Source organism: Euwallacea fornicatus, chromosome 4, assembly GCF_040115645.1.
Source record: "Euwallacea fornicatus isolate EFF26 chromosome 4, ASM4011564v1, whole genome shotgun sequence".
NCBI lineage: Eukaryota > Metazoa > Arthropoda > Insecta > Coleoptera > Curculionidae > Euwallacea > Euwallacea fornicatus.
The window spans coordinates 6,285,319-6,309,116 of NC_089544.1; the positions used below are offsets into that span (position 1 = coordinate 6,285,319).

The following is a 23,798-nucleotide window of genomic DNA, read 5'->3' on the forward strand; positions in this document are numbered from 1 at the left end:
GCTCAATTAGTCTGTACCCAAAACAGCAGAAAAATCGTTATGTATCAGAAGTGAGACATAAATAGTATACATATTCAGACAATTAATGTTAGAGGTACCATATTAAATAGTAATTAATAATCAATGGATGTATTGTTTTGATTTCGGCATGATATACATACTTTAACATGAATCTAGAATTTTGTAATTAATTATATGAGGCCCTCCCATTTTCTATTAATTAGTAATAAACATCCGTTATATTATTGTTTTTACTGACTGGAAATTATCTAAACACAACAAAACTTTGACTATTTTAAAGAACTTATGCATGCATAAAATGTCCGCTCTGTATATAACTAAATAATAACATTTCATAGTATGTAATGGTACCGTGCATACAAAACAAACTATCAAAGCCATCGATGTAATCGCAACATCAACCAAAACAGTACGCTGCCGTACGAAAACAAAATTCCCCTTCGATCCACTTACAATATAAATGAGTAGTGGGAGGAAACTGAGTTCCAACTTTAACATTCGCCGAAGTAATGGGTACCACCAAAAGCTACCTGTGTGTCCGCGCTGGACGTACCATGACGACATTCCTTCTGTGTCTACGGTGCTAGATCTACCTTTGGATAATCGCGCACCCATTACGTAAGCAGTGGTGCTTGTTTACGGCTCTTTGGTCACTTAACACTGCGCATACGGTGTGGCTACCTGGCGGCCGATGTTTCAATCACGCTGGTGGTACCAATTCGAATTGTTTAGTTTTTGAACTTTTCTTGTTGCACAGAAGGACAAAATGTATATGTTTGCCGTTAGTGCTGTGCTGATTTTAGGATTTAGTGTTCATGACGGTAAGTACCTACTTAAACAAGAATTTTTTAACCTTTTCATATGAGAGGGACCTGTTGAAAACCATTGTTGAAGTGATTCACTCATTTAGCTCTCGTTAAGGTACATTTTCTAATGAAGCATTAATGGTAAATTGTTTCCGAGGAAATATTCTGTGACACGGTGTTTTCGTCATCGCAATTACCAAAGGCGCGATCACAAGATTTCACCGTGTGTTGGGCAAGAGTGCGCCATTTAATACGCATTCAATGCCAATAAGTTGCATATTGACACACCTTTTTCTCGTTGTTTAAAGATACAACGCTCTGTTTGTATGATATTACGCGTATGTTAATAAATTGTTCTTAAGTGGGTTTGCAAAATTACGTATGGTCTTATATAAGTTGGAAATAAAGAATCTGCTTCATACCAACTTTTATTTGCAATTCCAAATTTTCATATTTTAGTACTGAACAACTTGTATCTTCAATTCCGAAGTACCACATATCATTTCATGATTATATAAAATATTTGAAAATCATTATAATATATTCATATTATAAAATCAGTAGATATCAATTATTTTGTCTATTGGTAAAAACTTCTATTATTCGATATTACTGTCAGATTTTGTAAATATTCAATGCAAGTTTCAAAGAAAACTGGAGACGCACTTTCGAATTTTTTTTTGTTAATCTAAAACATAGAAAAATGTATGGATCTCTCATAAGTTGAATTTAAAAGCAGCTGCTGAGGAATATTGATGAACCAGCGCGAAACTGAGTATTTTGTTAATACTCTGGTCGATTTATGGATATTAATGTTTTATAAAACAAATCGGAAAACCGCTTTATCTCAAGATATATGCAAAAAATCTTATGCCCGTTAGTACCTCAAATTTTTAATCATCTCTCAAGTCAACGTAAATAAGATTCTAGCAACTGGAAGGTTACAATGCTTAGCAACTAATTCTTATTCAACATTTGTGAATTACGTTAAGATATAAGGAGAATAATACAAGGACCTACTCCGAGCCTTAATACATAGTAACATTGAGAAATTTTCCACATTGCAATAGTGAACGCAAAGACCCAGGCTAAGCGATTACTAGTTTTGTATCTGTTAGCACTCATCAAACTGCCGTAGGCAAATACAACAATTGTTCTGAGGGCTAATATCCCTTCCGGCATTGAATTACCTTGTTTTTCGTATCGTTATTGTCATTTTCAGGAAAACGCCTACAACCAGTTTTTGAATACGAATAAGCACGGGACCAACCACGGTCTAGCCGGGAACCTAAGTCCATTGATGTGGAACGTTTCTCATCGTGAGAGAACTTCCTATGATCATTACGGGGGTTAGCGAAAATTTCAGTATTTTCTTAAAGAAAACGTCGAAAAAAATGGTGTAGTTTAATATCGATAAGGGCATTAACCCTCGGAATACTTGTTTGTGTTTTTCTACTTTTCAATGACGCCTTTCACGACATTATTTGCTTACGACCGCCTGATGAGTGCCAACAAATACGAAACCGGTAATGACTGGACCTGAAATTCTGCGCGTTATGATGCTTGGGAATTGAATGTTCTGCGATAGGAAGGATTTAGTGGAATTTCTTTGATTTTAAATTAGAGGATATATCTGTTCAGGTTAGCTCGATTTAAGAGAAACACTGTATTTAATAACTAATAATACAACCTTCATAAATAATTATTGAACTGGCTGATTGATCGATCTTAACCGGTTTTCGTGCTGATTAAAACACTTTCTAAGGTCTGTGCAAGTGCAACTCGTCGAATCGTTTAACTGCTCACAGCCTTCGATTTTCCAAGCATTTGAAGAAATGTATGTGGAAATTCCGGATACGAGATCGGTTACGGGTTTGAACGCCGTTTTATGCCGATTATATCAATTATTTAGGCTTCCATATTCAATTAAGTCTCTTTTTGTCATGCTGAGACATGACAAAGTCAAACGGAAAACACACGGAACCGAATTTTTAGTGCAGCTTGCATTAACAAATTGACATTTTATCCACGTAATATTTTCAGTCTTGAAAATTAAATGGCAGAATCAAATCGAAGACGAGAATTTTAATGGTTCGGCATTTTAAACATCTTCGGATAGGTGAACGTAGTCCTGCTTAGAACAGGTTTCGATTTTTAATGACGTAACAGTAAGTTGACGTGTTTATGTTTGCAATGCTGGACTGAATTATTTCGGGTATCAGTTGGAAGTTAAAGGCCCTACCTAAATTAAAGTCGCAAAAAAATAAAATAGTTGATATAAATTTCAAGAGACATGTGGTTACAAAAAACAAATAGGACTTAGTAAAAATAGTGTTTTCTTGTGAGTAGGCCCGAGTACCGTTACAAGGCAACCAAGAGGAACGACTTTTTGATTAGGGCACCATCGCTAGAACCGTTATGTCTTAGGTCTTGTATGGTAATTTGTTGCAGTAATATTCGGTAGGTACAGAAACAAACAAGTTTTTAGTGATTATTAAAATAATTTTGCAATTGCCCTGTTGTGTTAATATTTAGGCACCTACAATTCAAAATTTTTACCATGGACAGTCTTTTCCCAAGGAAATAAAGACTGTTTATATACAGAATGTCCCAAAATATGTGGGCAGCATCTCGAATTCGTAGAGAATGAATAAATTAATATCACGAGTTCCTATAAAAGTTTTTTCTACAGACCCTCCCTAAGAAGATGCAAGCTCCCAGAGGCGCGCCGCTGGAAATCAGTGTTTCTTGAATACATTTTAACATACAGTGAAAGTCGTGAATAACGATATTGATTATAAAGACTAGTCACATATAGCAACGAAATTTCAAAAATTTGGTTGAATTTGCATTTACCCCGTTGTAAAAAAGGTGTTTTTAACGTCTGTAAAAAAGACATTTTTAGTGGTTTCCTAGCGAGATTAATTCATTCAAAGAGTGACCGACGTATTTAAAAAATTAGTGCCTTTAGCGTCATTATAGACAAATTCCAGAAAATTTGTTTTTATATACATATTTGACATATACGGATGTGGTTTTTCTGGGATTTGTAAGTAAAGTTGCCAAACACCGCTTTTTAAAAATAAGTTTCAGGACTTTATTGCAGAATTTCTAATTGAATGCTGATAGTGTCGACTTGATATTGCAAGTACTATAAATACAAAAAAAAATCAATTTTTTTGAGCTATTTACTGACACCAATCAAATAGAACTCTGAGAAAGAGGTTTGTTGATTCAAGCTATACAATATAAAATTTTTATGTGGCGATGTAGTGGTGCAGCTGCTAGTGTATCAGTTGCAGTGACAGAAAACTGGCTCAAAACTGTGTGGTAAAAAAAGAAAAGATTACCAGAAAGACGAGATTTTTAACACGGATTAAATAGATCTTTTCTACAATATGACTTCGAACAAAACATTAAAATTTAAAAGAAAAAGTACACAGGTTAAAAAATGTTCAAGGAAAGAGTGACTCTTTTTCTTGTTACAATATGACAGGATTGGAAAAACGTAAGTTAATTGTTCTTGAAAAATTGAAAAACACTCGCTGTTTCAACAATATCAATTTGTTACCTGTCTCTTACATGTCTAATAAAAAGTCTAAATGATGTCACACACCCGTTTACAAAGATTTTGCAAAACTTTGACAATGAATTAAAGAAAAAAAGAAAAACAATTTTCTCTTGGTAACAAATGTCTAGAGTACCCAAAAATGTCAAATTTACAGAATATTAACATTCAATATTTCCCACCCAATACCACATGAGTACTGCAGCCAGTTAACCAGGGAATCAAAAGTTTAATGAAAGTTAATTTTAGAGAGCTCCAGCTAATGAATATTATTGAAAACAATCAGCAAGACAAAGAACATGCTATTAGTCTTTTGGACACAACATCTATAATTTTTTAAGCATGGAATAAGGTATCATCTCAAATAATCACGAATTGTTTTAGACAAGCAGCTTTGCAACTAGCACCAGTATTTGACGACTTTAAAAAGGAGGACGTTCTTCCTTTGGCTGAGGTAGCAAGAAGGATAAATAATAATTTTGAAAAAATAGGTGATGTACCTCTTGCTATGATAAAAGAAAACCTTACATTTTCAGGTGAATTATGAACCAATTTTGTAAATATTGACCTTCAGTTGGTGTTAAACAAACGGTTTTATCTGATGAAAAAATTGCAAAGTGCTCAGCATTTAAGAAATTCAGGATGAAAGTGATTAAGATTCTGACGGTAGTGAAGATTTTAAGCCACTATCAATTGTAGAACTCCTGCTAGTTGTGGCAATTCCCAAGAGTTTTGCACTAATATAGGTATTTCAGCGACAAAAGGCTTCTGAATGAAATCAATTTCATAGAGAAAAAGATTAAATTGATTTATTTTAACTTACGTTGCAAAAAGCAAATAAAAGTTACAAAATATATAAATAAAGAATATACTTTTACCATACATATGTACGTAAATATAAATAATTTAGAAGTTATATTAAATTCTTTATATAACGGCCATTCGTTCTCAACCCCCTCGCTGTGGTTATATTTGACTTTCACTATACTTGGTGCAATTAAATCATTTTGAGTTCCTTAAAATTATACCACTGAAACACATTTGACTTGTTCAGTTTGCCAGAAACGGATTAGCTTTAACACAAAAATAGTAATTTTTCTACAGATTATATCAATAAAGGCATCAAAATAAATTTTTTAGATAGCGTATACTTTAGACTCATAAATAAGGTATTTTTGCACGTCATCACAAAAATGAGCTCTTTTCGAAAAAAATCAATTTTTACCAAACATGGTTTTCATTAAATAATTTTGTATGTTGGTTCAATAAGAGTTCTTTCTAATCATACGCATTATGCCTAAAATGGTTTTACGAATTAAAGATTGTTGCATGCCAGCATATTCACTGAACGTATTTCCCATAATAGAAAATAAAAAATTTAATAAGAATAAAATTATCGCAAAATATAAGACATTGTAATTATTAACTGACGCTAGCACACAAACCATGTTCAGCAAAAAAAAAAATCTCGAAAACGCTTTATTTTTTCGGTAACGAGTAAAAATACTCTTTTTTTTAGTCTAAGGTAGAGGCTATCTAAAAGAAGTTACTGCAATGCCTTTGTTGATACAGAATCCGTTCCTGGCAAACTATACAAGTCAAATGTGTTTACACGATATAGTTTTAAAGAATCTCATCTACATCCACCACACTAAAAATTATTTAATTAAACTAAGTATTTTAAAACTTATTTAAGAAAAACTGATTTCCAGAGACGTCCTTTAAAAAATTGTATTTCCATAGGGAAGGTCTGTAAAAAAAACTTGTATAGGAACTCGTCATATTATTTTGATGCAGTCTTTATGAATCCGAGAGATTTCCTACGTATTCTGGAACACCCTGTGTATATAAAATAATTTTGGCAGCAAAGACAAAACCTCTGTTTTACATTGTATCTAGAAAGCGTATGAGGTCACTTAATTCAGGTCATTTGTAAAGAATCTCCCTTGCCCCAAATATACATGGTTTTTTGCATTAAATGCCTCAGTTGCCATTCAATTTATAATTTATATTCATGAAGAGCATCAACTTTTTTGGACGAATTTATTATAACAATAATAAATTCGTTTATGGGTTAAATAATATTCACTTATAACCACAACCATTAAGAGTAGGTATGTTGGACGCAAGCACCGTGCACATTTATATTGTCGATTTTACCTTGAATTCTTGTCCTATTGCACAAAGTTTGTTTATGCGCTTGTTTAGTGGTTGTTGCTAAAGCGAACCTAACTTACATGAGGAATAAATGTAAGAAGGAATGCTCGCGTAAACGGTCGTTGATGTATTTTCTATGAACTTACTTACCTTCAATTTAAAGTTTTAACCTTTATGCAAAGACAAAGTACATGTTTAAGTGCTCAATTTAGACCAGTTGAAATGATGTCAAGAATCGTTAGCAAATCAAGAAAAGAATATTTCAAGAACTTCAAATTGATGCCGGTAAGATATCTAAAAAAATTCCAAAATTTTTTGGTATTGCTCATATATGACAAGGAATCATCATCAGAGCAAATAAGAACTCTGGGAAATATCCCCGTATAGCTGGTTATTGTTGTATAGAAGTTTAAATTTACAGATTTGAAATTAATCTTGAAATGCATGTGCATCTGGTAGGAAAATCATATTCTCGGCCTCTGATGCTCGCTAGCCTTGGCTGCGCCTCTCGTTACTTTTCCTCCTAGTTACACAATACATATACTATTCTCCCATTAAATAAATTTCAAAATAGAAATAAACTAATGGCAAATGGATAATATACTAAAAAAATTTCTGAAACAGGTTAGTTTAATTAAAAACTACTGTGTTGGTCAATAATTATTATTGCTATGATATCTATATTTCGCCAAGTCCTTATCACGGTCAATTTAATCTTCAATTATTTAAATCTTTTTTTGTTCGAGGAAGGTTAAATATTTTCTTCAGTGTTACATGCTGATCTAAATTAATAGATACCTTTTTTAATGATACTAGCTCCTCAAAAACCAAATTACGTTCATCTAACTGATATGAAACAACAAAAATAGTGAGCATTGTTTGCTTATGTTTAAGGATATTATTGTCTGTTTTTCTTCTAAACCGTCATAATAACATTCTGTTGATTGTTTAATTAATAGCATTGTGAAGAACTATGTCGGTATTATTGAAAATTCAAGGTAAAGGCTTCGCCCGTGTTTTTACGCATTTTACGCTTAAGTCCTCAACCGTAACTAAACGCGAAGTGTATTACCATGTGATGATGAGCTTCCGTTTTTTTACGTGGGTGCAGTAGATAAAGCTTACTGTCCTAGATAAATATGGTAGTGGAGTGCATTACTAATATTACCATGTAATGGCATGCAACAATGGGAATGGTTTTAAACTGATTTGAATCAAGACTGAATTAAGATGACTCAAGGCCAATTATAGATTTTATATAAATATACAGGGTGACTTGAGTTTAGAAATATTTTCAAAAGATCAGCATTGCCAGTTTTATGGAAAACAAAAGGTAATATGAGAATTTTAAATAAAACACCCAGTATATTGTCGCAGGTTGTTGCATTATTACATAACCTCCGAAAATGTCAAACTACCTGAATTCGGGTGATCTTTGAGGCCATTTTATAATATGTATATATCTTCCGCCCAAACATTTTAAGGGAAATTTTTGGGATTTTTCCCGACAAAGCAAATAAAGAGAGTTAACAGATAACCATTTTTTAATATTAGACCAATCACGCTCAATTAAAATATCGATGGCGCGATATCAATTCCAAATGTCATATAAGTCAATGGCAGTGCATTAAAAGAAGTGAAGATATTTCAATATAAAATCAAATTTTGTTATCTGGATGGAAATGCATTATTAATTTGTCTATCACACGACTGTCAAATACTTAGATTTGAATTATTTACATAGTTACATTTACTATTTACATTACAAGTACATATGCATGTGTTGTCATATTGTCAGTTATCATATAGGAAAAAAACCAGTTAGTTATTATCACAAAGGAAATGCACCTATAAAGCAATCTTCCACAATATCCACAATCTTCACAAGTATTTAGAGGTCATTTCGATTATTTGATTAAAGAGGTATGGCACTACATAATAATAATAATATAGAGTGATTAATTCTAGTATTTCCGGTTTCTTCAAGAATTACTTCAACTTTATTATTACAAAATTAATGCATAATTAATTTCTATACTCGTATGTATATCGCACCCATTAAAATCTGATTCATAGTATTGATTCATGATTTTATCCTGAATGACAAGTTAAAGTGCCATTATCATTTTCTTTCGCAATTAAATATCTAAATTAAAATAAGCTTAGGGTCATATAACAAGACGACACAAATTAAGTAGGTGTTTCTGAAACGTGTACTTAATTTGTGAATCAGCGGGTTAGTCACATTGAACATTCAATAAGCCGATAATTTAGCAAAGAGGAACAATAGAATGACCCTGTAGAAAAGCACTTGAAAAGCGAAAACAAGACTGCAATTTGCAGGACTACCTACCTGATCTAACGTGTTGGTGCATTGTTCTGCTCAGCTAATTGTGAGAATGATTCCCAAACTTATACACACGTTATGAATATACCATGACCAATTATATTATCGTATACTTAGATGTAAATATGAACTTTCGATTTTGTTTCAGGACACGCCTTACAATGTTGGGCCTGTTCCAGCGACATAGATAGAAGCTGTGGAGATAGATTCAATGTAACAGATTTCAGATACGGCGGTTTCTACCAACAGTATGGGCCCGCCTACAACCAACAGCCTATTTACGACCCATACAACCAAAGGCCCTACGACAACAGGTAATTTTTGCACATTTCTTCACATTTAGCAAATCAATCATCAACACATACGTTCATATGTACGTGTCGTCAATGTGCGGCAACTCGTATTGGGCGTTTATATTATATGAATTTCAGATACGAGTTCAAGGTTTCAAATAAATTTTTACATTTATGGAGTTTATACTAGAAAACGTGATTGTTTATACATATCCAAGGAATGTTTGTATAATAGTATGCGCAATACGAGTCATCATTGACATTAAATTTGGTAGCTCAACTGTAAAGGCACCCGCTGTAAAGTTGTACGAAAACACTTAGAATTTTAAAGTTGAGGTTCCAAATTGTAGAGGATCGGTTAGGTACGTATTATGTTGTACTAATGTCTGCATTTTACACCTTCAATAGTTTCTAAGCACTAACCCAATTATCTTTAATGTTATCCATTTGAAATCTATACATGAAAACTCACACATTGGAAATAGTTAGAAACGACTTTGTAACAATGTGGCGTAGAGTTTGTCTCTACACACAGTATTAAAACGAAAAATGGACAAATACTACAAATTTTTCGGGTAAAAACAAGCCTATTTGATTTTTTTCAATTTTTAATCAACTAATTATAAATTTTCAAAGACGCACAAACACAGGACTAAAGTAGTCGGTCAAATAGGAACAAACTTGTGTATTTATTCCGAACGTTTAAAAATCTAGATAAATCCTATTGGTTCTACAAATATTTGAAAAAAAAAACATTTTGATTAAAAATATTTCTTAGTATTTGAAGATATTTCCTAAAACCAGTCACTTCAAACGGTCACTTCATCAATGAAGCATTAAGCATATTAAAAATTAAAATAAACGAACCTAAAAAATATGGAATTTTTTTTTTAATGTTTATATTTTGCCCACCAGGCATAGCAATAATTTTTGGAATTCAAAATAATCAAATACGAGGTATAATTGGTAACTAAAGGTATCGATGAAGACGCTGCAAAAGGCAGATAAACTTAGTAGATAAACCAAAAAACAAATTATAATGGCACCATCTGAGATATTTGATTACTTTGCTTCTTTAGTTACTCATCATAAGTCGCCTTCGTTTTTAGAGTTCCTGCAGGATTGTAAATATAACTACACAGTTATATATGTAATAGTGCAAATTTTTACGATCTTGGAGGCATCTTCTATAACAACTTCATGCATCGGAAAGATAATTTTTTTGAAGAATACAGAGTATCCCATTTTTGAGTTTATGCACGGACATCTGGTTTATTTGAACAGAACTAGATTGGTTCATTTAAGCTCAAAAAGTCATGGAAACGTGATGCAACTTACGATAAAAAACTTTCGCCACTTTTCTTTATGCCTTTCTCACACTAAAACCTTATTCAACACTGCATGTATGATTTGATTTACTTTACTCTACAGAAGTTTTTTTATTGTAGAACTTGTAGACTTCCACAGTAATTTGTAGGTATTCCGGCACCTAACCGACCCTCTTAGCCGCGGTCTTTGTAGTCCCCGGTTTGGTCACCACCAACCACACCCACAAGTAGTTAGATTGTACTGACTAGTTCTTTTATTATAGAGACTACTCCACGTACCGCACCACCGACACTAATCGGGACCCTAATAGGGATCCCAACGGGTATCGGGACCCAAACTCTCGAGGCAGTAATCGGGACGAGGTTTATAACGATCGAAGGAGGGATCCGTATTACCGAGACGATAGGGACTCGCGATTTAGGGACCAAGACTATATAAATAACCGGACGTTTGCTAAGAACTATGACAGACCTTTGAACGGTAGCTTTGACAGATATGATCGATTCAACAACACAGATATTCGATACGATAATCGGACGAACGCGACTGGTTACTACAACGACCGGAGTTATCAAAACAGAGGCTACAACGACAGAGATAGGGATAATCAGAACCGATTCGGGGACTACAATAACCGTGACCCCAATAACCGCGACCCTAACAATCGTGATTTCAATAGGGACAACAGAGACTACAGAAATCGCGACAACCGGGATCCGAACTACAGAGACCCGTATCAGGATCGCGACCGCTCTAGAGACCCTTATTCTAACCGAGACTATAACTCTAGGGACCCGAATTACAGGGACGGGAATAGGGATCCCTACTTTGATAGAGACAACAGGGACCCCTACAATAGGGACCCGAATAATCGTGATTACCCTCCTCCTAGGGATTACAATAGGGACAATCAAGGCAGGGCCTACGATCCGAATTATCCGCCTAGGGATGCCAACTATCAACAAGTGAGGGCGCAAGCTCAATTGGCGGCCAGTCAGTCAGGTCCCAGACTGGTGCCCTGTAATGAGGAGGAAGCCCGACTGAGGAGGATGAGGAATGTTTGTATCAAGAAGATTCAGAGAAGTAAGTATTTTTATGTCTATTTTTTAAATAAATAAACTTAACTAGAATTAAACGGTTATTCAACATATCAATAAATTACAGTACATCTTCAGGCACCGATAATTAGCGTTTGTCGTACTTTTTTTGGGAGAAAGTGAAAGCTCAGGTGTATTGTCTTGTTTAGTACTGTTGCGTCATGTTCCCATTAAAAACAATCAAAGGTGTGATATTTCCATACAAACATGAAAGCTCTCGTAAAAGTATATACCAATCATATTAGTAATAGTATGATGACTTGTGGATATTTTCTCTTCCATTTTCTACATAATATTGTGTCAAAAACATTTTGCAACGCACAAGCATATACAAATCGTTAAAAAATTGAAACTGCTAAATTTCAATATATGCACCAGTCAAATCCCCACTTTATGCATTTAATAACAACATTTAAATCTTAGGTCGTTCGAAGTGAAAGCCACTTCCGACCACACTACCTCGACTTAAACTTAAATACTCAAACACACATTACCAAAGGTATTTGACCCAAATAGTGCCGTGTTTCTTAGGCAGACGCGACAGTACCAGCGATAGCAATAGGTGGTGCTACCATTAATGCGCTTAATTCGAGTAAATGAAAGTAATGGACATAGATCAAATGCTCAATAAAAATCGTGGCAATTTTTAAGAGTGTACGAATAGTTAACGGCGCCAACTTAGTTTACTAACCGTTGAGTGATACTTTGACTTTTTAATATTATTTACTTTAATAAAAGAAATGGAGTTATTCAAGAAATATACCTACCTATTGAAGAATTTTTGAGTAATTTACTTAACTTGTTTAAAATGTGGAAAGCAGTGGTATAACGAAAATAAATTCTGGTACCTGTTTCTAGTTGGAGACTATCAGCTGACCTACATCAGGCGATGCGAAATGGTTCCCATCCAAAAAGAAGTGGGCACTTGCTACGACCCTGTCGCACAAGGCATTTCCTTGGACTTCTGCGAGTACTGCGAGTACGATGGATGCAACTCTGCTACCGGCTTAAAATTTAACCTTTTCCTGGCCGGCCTGATGCCTTTAGTACTGTTATGGTCATTTTTCACATAAAAAGATTTCATTCATATTACTGAAATAAAAAAAAAATCGTTACCATTAACAATAATTGTTTTAAAACTTTAACAAGAAAATCTGCGAATCGAATATGTCCGTGAAACAAGGTCATTAAAAAGACATTTTCTCACGCTATATACCAGATTATTCAAATTCTCTGCTTACCACTGAGAAGCTTCAAATAGTCTAAGCGATACAAGGGTAGTTAAAACACAATATGTGTTAAAATGGTTTGTACCTTTTCCTAAGCGTATAGGCACTTTTCCCCCCCTAGATAATGAGATCATTAGATTTTTAATATGACGTTTCGAATTTTCGGAACCATTATCAGCTTCTTTTTTTTAATACGGACCCAATACTTTTATTACATCTTTTGAAAGCGATCTTCGTACCTTTTACGGTTTTCAAGGTTCCAATGGTGAACAGCGAATTGAAATAACCCTCTATGTATATAGTTCAAGGTGTACTTTTGCAAATATTTCTGTAAATAATAATTGTCGTCTTGGAATACTACACTTAATTGAAAGTCCGTCCTTCTCACCATGTTATTTTTTGACTGGTAACGTTTGTGTTCTTCACGATATGTGTAATGTTAGATTTTATGATAGAAAAATCTACATTGAATTATCAGTAAATCTATCAGTTTCGAAAGTTATTGAGAATTGTGTGACAACGGTATGTCTTAAAGGCTATATTTCCATAATTATTATAGATGTGATTTGGTCCATACATTTTACATGGTCTTACGCTAGTTGTTTTAGATTTTGAATATTTTAAAGTGATAGTATGATACATTTAGGTTATTAATCATACATTTATTGTAATTTTATTGAAATTTTGAAATAAAGTTTTTAAATAAACAATTTGAAGTCAAGCTGGGTACATAAACTAACTTAAAATTAGCAAAAAAAGGAGTTTTATTGAGCAGAAGTCAAGTTGAATATTAGAATATCTAGCTATCTATGTCACTGGTCAGGAAATGGAGTTTCGCGTAAAGGGTACATATGTTGTATTTTAGACGAAATATATACATTTATTGTGATGTGTACATGGTAGCTATATATTTTTTGAACAATAATTATTTATCTTACGATACTTTATTGAAGGATTTTTATAAAATACTGAGAAATCAATGGAATAATTGAATAAAATTTCTGTTCGAAAGACAAAATCTCCAGGTTAACCAGAAACCTGTAAGGCATCCAATGATGCTTTCTTATAGCAGTGGCATGGTAGAGCCAAACATTTTCGTTAAAAATTTGGTTATGAATAAGCTTAATAGAACATTTATTAATTTTATTCCCTCACCAAATTTTCGTATGCCGCTCGTTTTAGAGGTTGTTACCTTAATTGGAAAGGAGTGTGATAAAATAATTTTCAAAGAATTTCAAAAAGTATACAAAATTTTATTAATCAATTCCTATGTGTATTATTAAAATTACTAAAAAATTGTACAATTGTAAAAGATGTACATGTGAGGAAAAGTATGCAATAAGTGTGACAACTTATTATTATCATATAAAATATACAAGCTTATTATATTCTACTATCCACTCCACATTATGCTATACATGCTGTTCTAGAAATTACTGTTATAATTTGAACAAGTAATAGAACTCATCAAAACTAACAACTTTTGTCAAATAAGTTTTTTTTAACTTATATTTACTTACGGTACCTTTACCTATGAAATCCACTCTATGAAACCAGCTATGGATTTAAAAGCATCGAAGTACCCACTATTTTGTGGATGTTTTATTATTTTAAAGTTTTTTACTAACCGTGATTCAAGCTAGATGCACAATGAATCTCGTGTTGTTTACGATCGATTCGTGTCGTATCTATTATTGTGATTCGTTTTAGAAACTAATGAGAAATTTTGATATAGTGCTGCGTTTAACAAATAATGAATACCCCGAAATGGTGTTAACTTACGAGGAAGCTCGTGGAAATTCTTATCGGCTCCCGTGTGATTTATAAATATCATTTCCGGATCCTTTGATAACAATGAAAGGCATTTTGAACAATTAATGTAACCATTTTTGAACGTAAGTCAAAAATTTAGATTATTTTAATACTAAATAACTTAACACCCCAAAATCCAGTACATTCCTCCTCCCACTTAGTTGTACGCTAATATTGATTATTTGAAAAAAGACATGCACAGTAAAAAGCAGGCAAAGAATTCAGTAGGTAACTACGCGAAGGATTCGAAATAGGATAAAAAAATATATATCCCATAGGCGTGTAACGAAATGTAATATAAATAATCCTTTAATAAATTGAATTGGAAAACTATAGTTTTTACACAAAAAAATATATTTGAAAAAGATGTTGCTTTTAACGCCTTCTATTATTCTTTCAAATTACGGTACTTATTTCTGGTACACCTTATATGTATATCACTACTTGCTAATGGACGGTAAATCAAATTTTTTGTCGGGTAAGGACGGCATTATATTACGTAAGGCAGATTATATGAATCTTAATAAAATCTCACAGTTTTCTTTTTTATTCTTCAATTTTAATTGTTTTCATCAAAATAATTAATTAAGATGCAATTACAGACAAAAGGCTACATACAATTCTGTAGGTTAAGTGCAAAACTGAGAGAGTGGCTATAAAAATGAGTTACCATTAACTATCGCTTTTTAAGGCATTGCTGCCTGTTTTAACTAGTCAAATTGTTACTCTTTCGAAAAAAAATGCTATACAAAAACTAAAACAAAATTTCAGTTGTCTCTATTAAGTGGGCTTGTTTAGTTTTGCAAATAACGTATAGAAGAAAAGTCATTTTGGAAAAACAACATTAAGTAATTTTAATAAGTAAAAAACATATAATATCGAATACAATAGGGAATAAATAGTTATAGCCAAAAATATTAGAGTGTCATTTAAAAATTCATTTATAAGTAATATCATTTACAATATTTATTAAAAATATATATAAGTTCTCTAAAAATATTGTTATTATCATCTATTTTGTTGATTCTAATATCAGACTATAATTTACTGCAATACACAAAAAATTCAAGAATTTTATCGAAAATTCGAGTGGTCAAAAAAAATAAGAGCATTTCGGAATATAGATATATTTGATATAAATTATATTAAAAATACAAGTATATTCGTCAATTAATGTCCTCGTATGTGAATTATGTTTTTGTATAACATTGTTGTGTAAAATGGGTAGTGATAAACACATTGCTGTAACGAAGAGCGTTGGATAATTTTGCGATTACGTGAACAAAGAAAAACTTTTAAATGTATTTATGAAACTCTTAATAGGTCTCCTTCCCTTGTGGCAAAAGTCTTAAAAGAGAAAGTTATGTAGCATAAACTAGAATCCCGAAGCCGGAAATGTAAAACTTCAAATAAGGAAGATGCTCGTTTAATACGTGAAGCGTCAAAAGCTCTTCTTCTGATGTCTACACCTGCCAAATAAAAGTTCAAGCTACCAGTTAGTACTAGAACTATTCGAAGACAGTAGAGTTTAAGAACAATATTTTGATAAAAGTTATATATTTTTTGAATAAATATAATTAAAGTTACTATTTATAAATGAATTTTTAAATGACACTATTATTTTTTTGGCCATAACTGCATGTATGTACAGTATATCAAATTGGAACTCATACACCCTAAAATGTTCTAATATGTTCTTTTTTTGTTTATTGAAGGCATATTAAGCTTATCTTACTTACTTAAGCTTTCTTTTATATCTATCAGAAAGAATGGCGAAGAATGATGGATCATTATCACAAACTCTTGTCATAAAATATTTGTTTACAAAATAATAGTTTTTTTAAGATGAATTTTTAAGATTTTCATAGTCAAACTGAAACTCGTACACCCGGAATTCCTAGCTGATAAATATTTCTTGATTCGATTGTGTAGTGTTAAATTTACTTTCTTACTATCCTATAGAGTTTTGACGAAGTTACAAACGAAGTAATGATCATATTTCTGACAATTGGACATCAGAGAAGCCAAACAAGTTTAGCAGAGAGAGAGTTGTCGATTCACCATAATAAATTTAGTAAATTCTACAGAGAAATCATAAATATTATTAATAGATCTAATATCACAGTACAAACTATTATAACGCGTTATAATCAAGATCTTCGAATAAAGAATACAATGAAAAAATCCTCAAAAAAAAATTGAATGCGTATGATGAACGTTGAATTATATACGCAAAGTTGCAAAAAATCCAAAATAATCTGCTCTTAAATTAGTAAATTTGATAAAAATTGAATTAAAGATGAAAGCTAGTCCCCAAACAATAAGAAATTTATTGTATGTATAAGAGTCACTTTCATGGCAGTCATACGGAAGAAGTCATACATAAGCAAAGCAAATAAAATTGAACTTTACAATTTGCCAAAGATCACAAAGACAGAGATGTTTCATTATGGAGTAAGGTCATATTCGTTGATGAAACTAAATTCAGTATTTTTGGTTCTGATGAAGTACCTAGGATGTGGAGAAACCCTAACAAAGCACAAAAACTAAAAAAATTTGTGAGTAATTTTAAAACATTGTGGCGGCTCCATGATGGTTGCATGTTGGCCAACGGTCCTGGTAATTTATATTTCATTGATGGAATTATGAACCAAGATGTTTATCTTGACATTTTAAAACAAGATCTTAAGTAAAGTTCCAAGAAATTAGGTCTAAAGGTTCGTTTCATTTTTTACTAAGATAATGAACCTAAGCATAAGACGACTAAAATTAAAACCTGGTTGTTGTATAATTGTCCGAAAGTTCTGGAAACACCTCCAAATAGTTCCGGCCTCAAAGTGATGGAATATTTATAGTACCACTTAAAGGTTGCAATTAGAAATCATCAAATCTTTAATATTGACCAATTAAAATTGGCTCTTTAGGAAGAGTGGACAAAAATTAAATCTGGATATTGCCAAAAACGAGTTAAATTTATGCCATACCGTTTACATAATGTATTTACTAATAAAGGACTGTCTACCAAATGCCAATTCCATTTGTTGTAATTTTATTATTTGTTTTATATTAGTGTACGAGTTTAAGTTTGGTTGCCAAAAATAAAGATATTTAAGTTTTTTTTATAAAATGTATTCTTAATTGTCTGTTTTTTAATATTTTTTTCTTTCTTGGTCTTTGTTCCTGAAACATACAAAGAAAAATTTAAATAAACCTTCAATAATAAAAAAGAAAGGCGTATTAGAAAATTTTAGCGTGTACGCGTTTCAATTTGGTCTATTGTATATTTAAAAATAATTGTATTTACTAGGTATAAAAATAGTCCTTTTTCATTTAAAGATTCATTAAAGGCTTATAAGGATATGTTCCTAATAGCAGGCACTATAATAAATTTTATAAAAGATAATCAGTTCCAATACTAACAATCGTGTCTAAAGATAACTTGAAAATCGACACACACAAACAAACAAAATGAAATTTACACGGAATTTGACTAAATGAAGTAAAACATTTTTGTCAAAGTTTTACGCCCATATTTATAAACTATGAATGTTTCCTGAAGATCACTTCTAAATTATCAAGCAATCGCTATCTAAATTTATCCATCGTTTACCGAAAAATATGAAAAAAATAATATACGGTTGTGAAACTGACTCCTAAGAGTAGCTTTGATACATAAAGATGGGAAGAAGTATTGCAACCGTCTTTACTGTTACACGTACAATATTCCATAAAAATATTGTAAGTTCCTGTTCGCATGAGACAGAACCTCTCATCCCCTTTTATACCTATTTCGCCAAGGAAGGCGCAGCTACGGAAATATTTCCAAACACCATTTACTGGAAAGATAATTTTTTTTATATAACCATTGACCTAAATGGGAGAGAAGTATTTAAAATTGTAAATATTACTAATAACAACAGATACCATAATCTTCCTGGTTCCTACACACATAGAAATCTATTTCAAATGAGTTTTTTAGCTATTTTAATCATTCGTTACTCAATTCAGTATTAAATTTGAGATATCTCTTTTCGAATCATGCCATAAAGATATCAAATTGAGAAGTATATTGTGTTATTCAAAAATTTTTATAATTTAAAAATAAATAATTTCTTTATGGTGTCCCACCATCAGTGGACGTATTGGGAAACTTATGAATAACAAAATTACGAGAATTTAGTTATTTGGTAAAACTCTTGGGGCGACCTTATCTAAAATATTTTCAATGACGTCACACTTCCGGTTTAAATTGAAATCGATACTTGCTTCCTTATTTTAAATGGATATTATTGCATTTTTGGATCCTACGTTTAATTTTAATATAATTGTATTAATATGCAGACTTTTTTAGAATTAGAAATTTTCAAGATACATGTAATTCAAAGTAAAAAGTGACAAATGCAGATGTCTGCAAAATTGGAAATTGTTAAAAATTGAAAAGGTATTTCATAACTTATTTTTTGCCATAATAGTATAGAAGGTCCATATTTTAGATAAGATCGCCTCAAGACTCTTACCAAACCACTAAATTTTCGTAATTTTGCTATTCATAGTTTCCCCAAAACGTCTAATAAAGCTTCCCGGTGGGACATTTTGTAGAATGAATATCTTTAGGTCTAAAGTCAAAACTCAAATTCGGTAAATTTAGTTGTAAGTACCTCTCAATTTTATTACCCTTACCTTTTTGCCGTATTTTCCTGCACATCGTAGCCTTCTGGGTTTTATAATTGTCCTTGTCATAAATATATGTGATAGGTTTCACTTGATCACAGTCTGTGATGGCAAATGTTCGATTATCGAAAGGGTCAGCGCATTTTGAGTCAGCATCTGAACGGCAATCCCAACATTTAATGCCACAACCTAAATATTTATTACATTAACTGCATCTTTGAGATAAACAAGGAGGTTTGAATTAAATTGAGTACTAAATAAATATCTTTAAATCCATAGATATAGGAAAGTCTTGTATTACAATTGAAAAAATAAAGTACAGCAAGAGGGCCGAGGGCCAATAACAAGAACACAGACAAGGTAAATGTTCATTTAAATTATAAATATCTAGGATTCTGGAATGTCAAGAGGAAGAGGGGTCTGGCACACCACAGTTTTACACATTGTTAACATCTTATGAAGGCTCAAATTTTATTCTGCAATATCCAACACATTTTTGTCAAGCATGGCAGGTTTCTTGAACAAAAAATTGCTATTATGTTTTGATTTCACAAATGCCACAAAAATTGAACGCGCAAAAATTTGAGTGCAGTAAAGATATTTTCACACATGTTAGGTATAATACTTGTCCTGTGAACACATGGACATATGTAAGATCAATAAAATATTGACATGTAAAATCTTTGCATGTACGCATATAATAACGTTTCACTATTCCTAAATATCCAAAAAAATAATAAACAATTCACACTGGCAAATCTAACTTCAACTTATGCACACGAAATTACTATTTTGAGATTGAAAATGTTTGTAGTAAAGCTAGTTTACTATATGCTGGTAGGAAATAGTTATTCATACAATGAAAAGAGTTACTTTTATTCCTGTAAATCATTTAATGCCCCATGCAAAGCAAATGGCATCAATAATCAAATAAGTAAGACACCTTTCTCCAGAACTAGGCATCTAATTTTTTCAATGATTAATGTTCTGTTGTACAAAAAAAAGACGTAGGTATAAGGAGGATAATGCCTTTGCTCCTTTAGGAAAAGAGTATTTTTTAAAATGAGTATTGTGTATTTGTAGTATACAGGATGATTCATTAACAATGGGACAACAGCAATTTGGAGATCTTACATGTCAAATGGTGACAATTGAAGAAAACTTGCCTTATAAGAAAGTTGATAGTTTCAAATATACAGGGTATTGAAAATTAAAATCTTAATTAAAGTTTTTAACATTATTCTGAAAATATCTAGGTTAGATGCTTTAAAGTTTATGAAGGTGTGTTTTTTTAAATGAAGAATAAGGTACATTTTACAATTTTAGCATTGCTAATAAATGACACCACATTCGGCCAAATTTTACAATATTTACAGTTAATAACATTTTACCTTATATGTTTGACATCAACAAATCTGATCAAAAATATGCAAGAGCAATCATTTTTCCATTAATTATATATTCTTATTTTATTTCTATATCTCCATTTTTTTTTCAAAGAAAATCTATTTAATAAACCCTATGTTTAAATTTCATATGAAAAATTAAAAAAGAAATAAACCAAGTGCATTTTCATTTTCTAGAAGACCTTAAAAACATATGTGGTCTAATTGTCAAGTGTTTAACTTAAGATATTTTGAGAAAATAGGCTCAAAAATTAATTAAAAATTTATCTTTTAACACCCTGTATATATCTGACACCACCAATTTTTAGAAAAGGCATATTTTCTCCAATTTTTACCAATTGACATGTAGTATTTCCAGCTTTTGGTTATCCCAGTATTAATTAATCATCTTGTATAGGTAAAAATAGTATATAATGTGTAAGTGATCTGAACCAAAATGTTAGATTCTCTCTCAAATGAGATGAAAAGTTTTATTTTCTAAAAAGGTTGTAGAATAAGGAAATTTCTTGCGATCTGTTAAAGACTTGAGCAACAAGTAGTACTACTATCATAAGAGTATTTTCACATTGCCGGGACTATTTTTTAACAGTTGCTTGTAAATACCATACTTAATTTGTCTTTAATTTGATTAGCTCTCTTCTATCTTTAGCAACCTGATGCCTTGAATAGTCTCATAAGGTTTCTATTAAACTAATATGTTTAATAATCCCAACATCAGCGTTAATTACGGAATTGTGTTAATTAAACAAGTTTGTTAGAAACAGAAACTACAAATATACATAAATTATAAACATAAACTGTACTTACTGCTATCTAGGAAGTTGATTAAAAGTGTTACCAATAACAAATAAACAATATTTTGGGTCATTTTAAAACTGAGTTTAAAATGTGTTATAAATATAATTTAAAATAGGGAATTGAATATATAAACAAAACGCCCAAAACCGTTAATGACAAGGTGAAATGTCAATTTCAAAGTCGTTCTTATGTGAAGTTTTGAATATAAGCTTGTGGTGCACTATTCGCTCGAGAGCCGTCCACTCCGAGAGCCCGCACCGACAAGTGACACACGTGTGGCAATTGACGGGGGCGGGAATGTCAAAAAGCCGTTAGCTTGGAAAAGAAGAAGGGGAACCCCAAGAGATTTACGACTGGGGTTCATGATAAAAGGAGGTTGGTGGCTTGCGAGTGGACAGTACAGGCTGTGCAACCATGGAACAATAATATAAATAAATCAGTTAAACAGTATCATCTTGTACTCAGTACCTAAGGCCAGTTTCCTTGTCGGGTTTGAATACTGGCCCTTCCCTACGCGTTCACTCAGTAACGGAATCATATATTACTCCGTTGGCACAGACTGCGCGTTGCGTTACCCCCATATCCGATCGGTATACGCAAACCCTTGAAATCCCGACAAGCTCTTAATATGACATATGGTTGACATACGTGAGAAGTGGCAGAATTTCGACAGTGATGTATGTAAATAAATACGCTGAATTTTTGCGTTCGCGCTCTTTTCTCTTTCGTCTTTTATTTCGATAAGAGCCGTAAACTCCGATCTAAACTTCATTTACATAGAATGTGAACGTATTTCTATTGAGACCATCGTTCAGTGGTCATTTGTAGGTTCAACATTCCATCCACGATGGTCAAGTCAATTTTACAACTGAACATAAGTGTAAACCTCAGAAACTCCACTCAGGCCTTGAGCACATTAATGAACCATATCTTTATCATATAAACAGTTTCAATTAAAACATTTTTAATTAATTTGATAAAACTCCCTTTTCATTTAATTTCATTAAATATACAGGTCATAAAATAATATAAAAGAAGGGCGACTCTTCTAATTTGGCTTGTTCATGTTTACAATACCATGCAAAAAAACTTTGAACCACTAAGCAGTTTCGGATCTCTTAAATATACGAATTATCAATTTTTATATAAATTATTAAGTATTTTTAGGTAACTAAAAAATTTTATCTTGAAAGTTTTTAGCAAGGTTCACAATTATAAAATTGCCTGCCAAACTAACTATAGACGGGATAATTATGTTCAGACCGCCTTTACTTTGCAATTTTGAAGATCCTGTTTATGTTGTTGTTGTATTAAAAAAAGCCAACAATCTCTAAGCAATCACTTCATTTTCGTACTTGTTAGCAATTTGCTAATTACATGCATGTATTTGAAATAACATACAATGTAGGAACAACATTGAACTTTATATTTGGTTGATTTCTAATTCTGATGCCAGTTGCGCTGTTAACATAATCCTGTTTCTTCTGATGTGATCCAACGGGGAACCACCATTGAAGCTTCATTCCGAGGCTAAAATAAAAATTTCAAGATTGACAAAAAATATATCTTTGGTAGTATCAATAAGCCAAAGCAGAACAAATCTTATTTTCATAAGGGAACACCAAATACTTTCTTAAGAAATAAAAGCATTAAGTCGTTTTTATTTCCTAATCAAAGGCTATTTACCTTTTGCTCTTTTGGACCTTGTTATAAACTGGCTTTATTTATTTAGTCCTATATATGATGTACATATTAACGATTGATGCTTGTCGACTATTTACCATTGGTACACGTCTCAGAGGGTCAATGAAGGAAAAAACAGTCGGAATTGTATTATTTGGCTGGTTAAGCAAAGTAAATTTAGTATAGTTGAGTTGTAGGAATTATTCTTTCACCTCTTTTGAAGTTGTAAAAGCCACTCGGTTATTTTTGCGATGTGCGCGTTCGTATAGTAATTGATTGAGGAGGGTTGTGTAACGGGTTATCGGGATAAATAAATAACATAAGCACAAATTTAAAGTTTTTTTCGCGTTTTCTCATTTAAAATCTTCGTTGAGTTAATTACTCTTTAGTTTTGCTTAGCTGTGATTGATTTTTGGTGTTTTTCGGGTATCTTTATACTTAATAATGAAGTGTCAAAAAAAAAGAATTTCGTTCTCATTTGACTTATTGATTCAACCAGAGATGCATATTTTTTTCATTTTAAAATATTTGTTGGATTGTTAGGTTATTTTGACTTCAAAAAAACATGATTTTTGAAAAGC

The 23,798-nt window shown here is 32.0% G+C and overlaps 2 protein-coding genes across 2 annotated transcripts; one reads left to right on the forward strand and one right to left on the reverse strand.

Annotated features, from left to right (window-relative positions):
* Window positions 1-523: 523 nt before the first annotated feature.
* LOC136338850 (homeobox protein 2-like) lies at window positions 524-13,568 on the forward strand. Its single transcript, XM_066281609.1, has 4 exons — window positions 524-842; window positions 9,048-9,213; window positions 10,784-11,604; window positions 12,477-13,568. The coding sequence occupies exons 1-4, from the start codon at window positions 788-790 to the stop codon at window positions 12,689-12,691; spliced, it is 1,257 nt and encodes a 418-aa protein (XP_066137706.1). The 5' UTR covers window positions 524-787; the 3' UTR covers window positions 12,692-13,568.
* Window positions 13,569-14,079: 511 nt separating this feature from the next.
* Window positions 14,080-21,681, reverse strand: LOC136338872 (UPAR/Ly6 domain-containing protein crok-like). The gene is made up of 3 exons (XM_066281649.1): window positions 21,544-21,681; window positions 19,340-19,519; window positions 14,080-18,495 (listed from the first exon to the last, which is right to left on the reverse strand). Exons 1-3 carry the CDS (start codon window positions 21,602-21,604, stop codon window positions 18,266-18,268), a joined length of 471 nt encoding a protein of 156 aa, XP_066137746.1. The 5' UTR covers window positions 21,605-21,681; the 3' UTR covers window positions 14,080-18,265.
* Window positions 21,682-23,798: the final 2,117 nt, after the last annotated feature.